The sequence below is a fragment of the Gekko japonicus genome, unplaced genomic scaffold, assembly GCF_001447785.1.
Source record: "Gekko japonicus isolate JY-2015 unplaced genomic scaffold, Gekko_japonicus_V1.1 scaffold4250, whole genome shotgun sequence".
NCBI lineage: Eukaryota > Metazoa > Chordata > Lepidosauria > Squamata > Gekkonidae > Gekko > Gekko japonicus.
In genome coordinates, this window is record NW_015165371.1 from 71,346 (window position 1) to 79,094 (window position 7,749).

At 43.1% G+C, this 7,749-nt stretch overlaps 1 protein-coding gene across 1 annotated transcript; it reads right to left on the minus strand.

The window, feature by feature from the left end:
• Positions 1–2,067: 2,067 nt before the first annotated feature.
• LOC107109919 (olfactory receptor 6X1-like) lies at positions 2,068–5,362 on the minus strand. Its single transcript, XM_015410629.1, has 2 exons — positions 5,341–5,362; positions 2,068–3,038 (listed from the first exon to the last, which is right to left on the minus strand). The coding sequence occupies exon 2, from the start codon at positions 3,034–3,036 to the stop codon at positions 2,068–2,070; it is 969 nt and encodes a 322-aa protein (XP_015266115.1). The 5' UTR covers positions 3,037–3,038; positions 5,341–5,362.
• Positions 5,363–7,749: the final 2,387 nt, after the last annotated feature.

Genomic DNA, 7,749 nt, shown 5'->3' on the forward strand with positions numbered 1-7,749 from the left:
AAGGAAGGAAGGAAGGAAGGAAGGAAGGAAGGAAGGAAGGAAGGAAGGAAGGAAGGAAGGAAGGAAGTTTTAGTCCACAGGTGGAAATGTTATCCACATAAATGCAGTAAAGCATTCAAATTTTTTAAAAATACTCACAATGTCACTGCCCCAATGCACTAGCCAGACATGAGTGTTCAGTAGCCACCCTTCACTGTGGCATTAGTATAGTGGCATAAATGCTGCTTTAATTGTTTTCGTTGTGATCTCTCTCTAAATTTCTGGTCATATTAATGTACTAAATAAAGAAATAAAGGAAAATAAATGTGACTGGACCGGACCTGTGGGAAAAGATTCAGATGATATCCCTGATATTCCTGATAAAATAAATGAATGAACAACGTGAGGTGAACTTTCATGCATCAGGTTTTGCTCCAGTTGGATATTTTGTCCCCAAGTTGATGGTCAGCAGCATCAGGAGGGGTGGTGGACATGCCCGGACATGGATAGCCCAGGGAAGCATGATTTTGTCAGATCTCGGAAGCTAAGCAAGGCCGACCCTGGCAAATACTTGGATGGGAGACCTCCAAGGAATACCAAAGCTGGGATGCAGAGGGAGGCAATAGCAAGCCACCTCTCAGAAATGTTCAAGCCCCACTAGGGGTCACCAGAAGTCAACCATGACTTCCAGGTGCACATGACCACCCAAATATGAGGAAGAAAAAGAAGAGGAGGTGGCGGTGAACATGATGGCAGATACATCAGATGGACAATGAGGCAAGACCATGGGACTTGGTCTCCAGACCCCTCAGCATCTTTGTTGCCCTCCTCTGGACAAGTTCTAGCTGGTCCATATCATTTTTTAAATTGTGGTGCCCAAAACTGAACACAATACTCACGGTGAGGTCTAACCAGAGCAGAGTAAAGTGATACCATCACTTCACATAGTCTGGCACATACTACTGCCATGACAAGTCTCCTGCATCCTATAATGATGCATTTGATTTTTCCTATCTAAATGCAGAACGTTACATTCATCCCCACTGAAATTCATTTTCTTTGTTTTAGCCCAGTTTTCCAACCTGTCAAGATCATCTTGTATCCTGACTCTGTCTTCTACCATGTTTGCAACCCCTCCCAATTTAGTATCATCTGCAAATTTAATAAGCATTCCCTCTATTCCTTCATCCAAATGATTTATAAAGATGTTGAACAAAACAGGTCCCAGGACAGATCCCTGAGGCACTCCACTTGTCACGCCTCTCTAAGAGGATGAGGAACCATTCACAAGCATTCTTTGGGTGCAATCTGGCATCCTGGTACAGAGCCACCTAAACGCTGATAGGACCAAAACCACATTTTACCAACTTGTCAACAAGAATATTCTGTGGAACCTTATCAAAAACCTTTCTGAAATCAAGATAACCTATATCTACAGCATTGGAGAGCCGGGGCTCTCTTGCTAGGCTGACATTTGACCGCCATTCTGGGAATCAGTAAAGATGTGGCTGCACAGAAAGTCACCTACTCTGGTGGTTCTGTCAAATCAAATATCTTTGTTCAATCTGCTTGAAATGAAGGAGATCTCTAGATATTGGGAAGGACGGTGTTCTGTGCAAATTTGGTGTCATTAGCTCTGTTGCTACAGACTATCGTATATATCCCACATTGAAAATAATGCCCCCAAGCTCTGGAACCCTCTAAAACACTGAGATTTGAATCCAAAGCCATAATATCCTACCCGAGAATAAGCAATCATGGTAACCCTGACCCCCCAGACTTGATATGAAATTATAACTTTTTTTTTCTTGGCACACACCAATGGTGTCTCACTAATTCCGAAGAGCGATAGGAACTGTTAAGGTTCCTTGTTTTTCTTAAATTTTCATTGAAAATTTCAAAAGCATTAATAAATTTCAGAGACATTCTCAAGCAAAACGAAATACCAAGGAAAATTAACCTATTAGTTAAAACTTGAATTAAAAGGTGTAGTCAAAATCTAAACCTTGGTGAATGATGGGAATCATTTGCCCTGAGGAAAGAAGGAAATGACATTTCCTTGCAATTTCCTGGCCACCTATTCAAGAGCTACTTACCAGCCACCCTCCGTAAAAATATTTTCTCTTTGAGGGGTCCTCCTGTTTTATGGACAGCCCTCCAGAAGGCTTGCTTTACTTCTACGTTCCTTATGGTATAAATGAAAGGGTTCAGCATGGGGGCCAGGACTGTGTTCAAAACTGCTACCACCTTGCTGAATTGAAAGGAAGAGTGAACATTCGGCCGAATATACAGAAAAGCAATGGCTCCATACAAAATTGAAACCACCGTCAAATGAGATGTGCAAGTGGAAAATGCTTTCTTGCGCCCAATCGCTGATGGGATATGCAAAATGGTAGAGATGATGTAAACATAGGACACCACAATGAGGAAAAGAGTGATGACCACAAAGGAGATGGCTGACAGCAAGCTCAGGAATTCTAGCAAGTGAGTGTCAGCACAAGACAAACTCAACACTGGTCCAAGGTCACAGAAATAATGGTCTAGAACATTTTTTTCACAGAATGGCAGAGTCCACACCAAGACAGCTTGGAAGAAATTATATAGAAATCCTCCCACCCAGCACCCCACGGCCAACTGAATGCAGACATTTTTGGTCATGATGACTGTGTAGCGAAGTGGCTTACATATGGCAATGTAGCGGTCGAAGGCCATTATCGTCAGGAGGAAGAGTTGAATGGCACCAAAGGAGAAGATGAAAAAAATCTGAGCCATGCAGCAACGGTAACAAATGGTGGTCCTCCTACTAGTGAATGTCTCCAATAATTTAGGGATCACAATGCTGGTGTAACAGATCTCTAGAAATGCCAGGTTGCACAAGAAGCCATACATGGGTGTTTGGAGTTTCTGGTCAATCATAACAATAATAAGGATGAATCCATTTCCAAACATGCTTAGGCTGTACATCACCAGAACCACGAAGAAACAGAGGATGTTAGTATTGTAAAACAAAGGGAAGCCCAAAAGGACAAATTCAGTAACTACTGAGGTATTTGTCATAACTATAAATGGACAAGACTACCTTCGGGTATCAGAATGTGTAGGAGAACTTCCAAGATGACCGTCATATAAAACATTCAGCCAACTGCCTTAAGCCGCAGATTCAGCATATGGTTTCTGTAAGCACAATAAAATAAATAATATTATTAAACAGACAAGGATGGAAAAAAGTAGAATAGGTTCAATTTGCATAAGTAACAAAAAAATCATACCAATGATATGAGGCTCAAATAAATTAAAAATACCTCTTTTGGATCGTCCTGATAGTAGGTTTGCCCTGCTAGTGTTTCTTGTGTAGCTATGGAGGATAATCCCTTTGCATCTATTGATCTAGATGAAAAGAATTAAAGACACCTGTTTCTTATAAAAAAAATAAGGCAAGATCATCTGGAACTCTAAAATCCTGTGAGAAATTGAGAGGATGAGAAGCACCCATACCGAAGTATCAACCTCTCCCCCAATAAAACAGCAAAACAAACAAGCAGACAACTACAGACTGTAATTTATTTAAAAATCTGGCACAAATTCTTACAATAAAAATAATAATTAACAGATGTATTGGATTGTAAACCTTTCTCACCTTTCTCACTGAAACCAGAAGTGGATTACACAGTATAAACTCATGAAGATGCGTAGCCGTGTTAGTCTGCCTGTAGCAGCAGAAGAATATGTTATGCTTTTTTCAAATTTTGGAAATCTGAATACTATTACATGCTCATTCATCGTTTTCTTATATTAATAGTGTCAACCATCACAGTCTTTATTAAATGTCTCTCCCTCTGGGCTATCATCAGTTTATATTGTAGCAGCAGAAAAGCGTAAAAGTTCATACCCTTCCACAAATTGTGTCCGTCTTTAAGGGGCTATTAGACTCTTACACCTTTTTGTTTGTTCCATGTGTTGAATGACCCTGTACTAGTACTTGGATTTCCAAAATTTGAAAAAAAGCATAACATATTAGGCATGATGTAGTATCATGCCTAATATGCTTTGTTTTTTTCCGGCTCATCTGTTTTTGTGGCTTTCTGCAAATCCCGTTTAAAGGTACTGTGGTAATTAATTTCATACTCTCCAATTTCTTTTTCTAAGCTACAATGATAGCTTTTAATATAGAATGATGGCTAATTTCAATAAATGCAAAAAATAGATATCCGTTAACCAGAAGTTCCTCATCTTTCAAAATAATGCGGAGGGATGCAATTTTCTAACTGATGGAACATATTACAAATGGTACCCAATGAGGTACTAGCTCACAGCAGGGTTCTGTTGCTGCACTGACAACAAGACAAGTTGTATCCTTCTATGCCCAGTTACTTGGACACTGTTTCTATTGAGTTCAGTGGAGTATGTCATTCTCCAGAATATTTTTAGAATAAAAAACGACTACCAGGCAACCATGCTGGAGCCACACATTTGATCATGATGCATAGCATCTTACAAAATTCAATGTAAATTAGTTCATTGTCTACTTACTTTGCAACTTATGACATGGACACAGTATTTAAAATGCACTTTCATCTCACTTACCTGAGATAGAAAGGTAGGTGGCAGACACAAACAGATGGTTTGCCATAGTTTGTCTGGCATAGCAATCATGATATTCCTTGGTGGTGTCCCATCCATGTACTAACAAGGAACAACCCTGCTTAGCTCCCAAGATCTGATGCGACTGGGCTAGCGTGGGCCATCCACATCAGGGCAGTAGGCCAATAGATAAGGACAATGAATGGTAGGTACCAACATCTGTGTACTTGGCATATGTTTTCAAAACCACTTCTGATGAAATGAAGCAACTATGGCTTCCTTTTTGATGGTACATCCAAGCACGTGCCACTATTTCCCAAAATAATGTCTCCTGAGAAAAGTTCCCCTAGACTTGTTAAGAACATTAATTAAGCCTTGAAAAATATTTTTTTAAAGTTCTGTTCTCCTAGCGACTAAACCCTCTGCAGTTTGGATCAGAATTGTGTCTCTTTGTTTAGTTATAACAAAATTGGGCATTAATACACAAAGAGTGGAATATCAGACTGTGTATTCCACTGAAAGATACCTGAATCCCTCAAGGAGTAGAAGATCAAGAGAACAGTGCTTATGTTCACCAAAAATGGTGGTGAGTGCTAATCTGGAGGTTCTTTTCCTTGGGGATTTTCCTTGTGTCTGTCATTTTTCTCCCTCGTATAAGAAATACCTGTGCTGAAATATGAAATATTTTACTGTATTCTCATATTGTGATCCTTAAGGTGGATATGTGCTTTATGTGAATTTATGCAAAACTAGCAGCAAAGCCCGTTGTAAAAGCAATACAACGAGATCTAGAAAGACGTGAGATGTACCTGACAGGCCTGGCTCTGTTCCCCGCATATCCATGCATGTGAAGGCACCTCTTCACAGCCCCTCAGAATTTTCTTATACATCCTTGTCTCTGTATCCATCTGTCTGCCTTCACAGAGGCACCCTGCGGCAATCCACTTCCCCCCCTCCCCAGTGCTCAGGCCTTTGCAGCTCATGGATGTTGGCCTCACCCTCCTCTTTAGCCACCTTGTCCTCTATGGCGGCGCCCCCCGTCCACTCCACCTGCTGCCCGCCAGGCAAGTGGGGACGACTTGGGGGGAAGTTTCTTATAGTGCCCTGCCCATGTCCCAGTCCCCATCGGGACTCACAGAGAGCCACCAGCAGGACAGAAGGCCACCCGCACCCCCCACTATCGACAGAAATGCCCTGCAGCCCCTCACCCACCTGGAGCCACTGAGGCGCGGAGGAGTATGGGGCCAGCCAAAGCAGCAGAGAGGCCACCAGCAGTGGAGTGGGGGGAGTGCCGGGTGAAGAAGCCGAGCCAGGCCCACAGTGCTGTCATATCCTGACAGAGCAGTGGTGGGATGATGGTGGCGAGGGCCAAGCCCGCCCTTGGGAGCCCCGGAGGCTCGGGGGGGGGGGGCGAAGAAGCAGCCTGTCAAGGCGGGCCCGAGTGGGGCGGAACCATGAAGAGCTGCCGGGCTGGGGGAGGAGGCTAGAAGCCAGGGCCCCAGACGAGCGATCTGTCCTCTCTCCTGAGGTGAAGTTCTCTTCTGAGTTGATTTTTGGTGCATGCTGCTTCTGTGGGCAGGACCCAGGCAATGCAGGCAACAAAGCCACCAATGCATAGAGACACCTTGTGAGTGACACATCAGGGAACCAACTGATTTGGGAGTGTATGGAATGTTCTTGAGACGTGCCACCTGAAACCACAATTATATATAAGGAGAGATAGCCTGTTGTTTGCTCTTACACACCTAAAAGAGCAGTAGAGATAGTTTGGGATGCATAGCCATGTTGGTTTGCAGTAGAAGAAGAAGATCTGAGTCCACTAGCACCTTTAAAACTGACATAATTTTGTTCATTTATTTAAAGCAAAATGTAACAATACCAATCACATAGTAGACTCTATTGTACCCTATAATAATTGTTTTAGTGAGGTTAGCTTTGTGTTCCAAGTGAAATCAAATTACCATCATCCAGATTTCTGTGGAGAGCAGACAACATATAAATAAAAGTCTTCTATCCACAAATGCCCTTCTTCTTGGAATTTTATTTTGTTTCCATGCCGAGCAAAGGTTAATCTAGCAGCTAATATAGTACGTGTCTGTTGTACCGAGGGGCAAAGGGATATCTCCAATGTCTGTCATTAAAGTGTATGTATTGGTTTAGTGGTCAGGGGCCCACATACCTTTGGGACCACCTCTCTCAATATGCCCGCAATAGAGCATTATGCTCCGGTAGCAAAAATCTGCTGGTGGTCCCCAGCCCGAGAGAAATCCAACTGTCTTCAACCACCTGGTAGAACTCTATGATGGAGAACATCTGTGCCCTATGGGATTTACTTCCTTTCTACAGGGATTGTAAGGCAGAGATGTTACACCAGGCATTTGGTTGAGGACAGCGATGGGACAGTAAGTCACCTGGCCCTCTTGGGTCTCCCGCTCCCCCTCACCTGCCCTCAGGAGACTGTGGGAGGTTTCAATTTTTGTCAGAATTTCTCACCACCTCGGAATAGCCTGTTCTATTTATTTTTTTGTGCTGTATTTTATTACTTGTTTTAACTTAATATAGATAATTTATTTTTCTATTCTGATGAGCCCTGCTTGCAGGGAAGGGTGGCCTAAGAGTCTAAATAATAAATAAATATCTTCTCCCACAGATAGTGTTGATTCTTCTGATCATTTTCTCTTATGAACCCGTGTGTGCTTAGATTGCCAGATGTTCCTGGAGAAAACAAGTCATAGGATCCAGTTCAAAGTATTTGTGCAAGGGCCAGGTTGGATGATACTCAATCACCAGCTGGGAGTGTGGGCCAGAAGGAGGCTCAGCTCCAATGAAGCACATCTGTGAACAGAATGATTCCCACCTACAGTTAGAACAGAGCTCTGTTCTGGGGAGGGGGCTCTTGTCACCAGAATCGACGTTTGAGAAGCTTTCTGAGCTGAAGTGGGAGGAAGGAATCAAGTGAGGGAGGGAGGGAGGGAGGAATCAAGGGAGGAAGGGAGGAATCAAGAGAGGAAGGAATCAAGGGAGGGAGGGAGGAATCAAGAGAGGAAGGAATCAAGGGAGGGAGGGAGGAATCAAGAGAGGAAGGAATCAAGGGAGGGAGGGAGGAATCAAGAGAGGAAGGAATCAAGGGAGCGAGGGATGGAGGAATCAAGGGAGGGATGGAGGAATCAATGGAGGAAGGGAGGGAGG

Coding starts and splice junctions, on each gene's coding strand:
- LOC107109919 (XM_015410629.1), bottom strand. CDS start 3,036: ATGACAAATACCTCAGTAGTTACTGAATTTGTCCTTTTGGGCTTCCCT.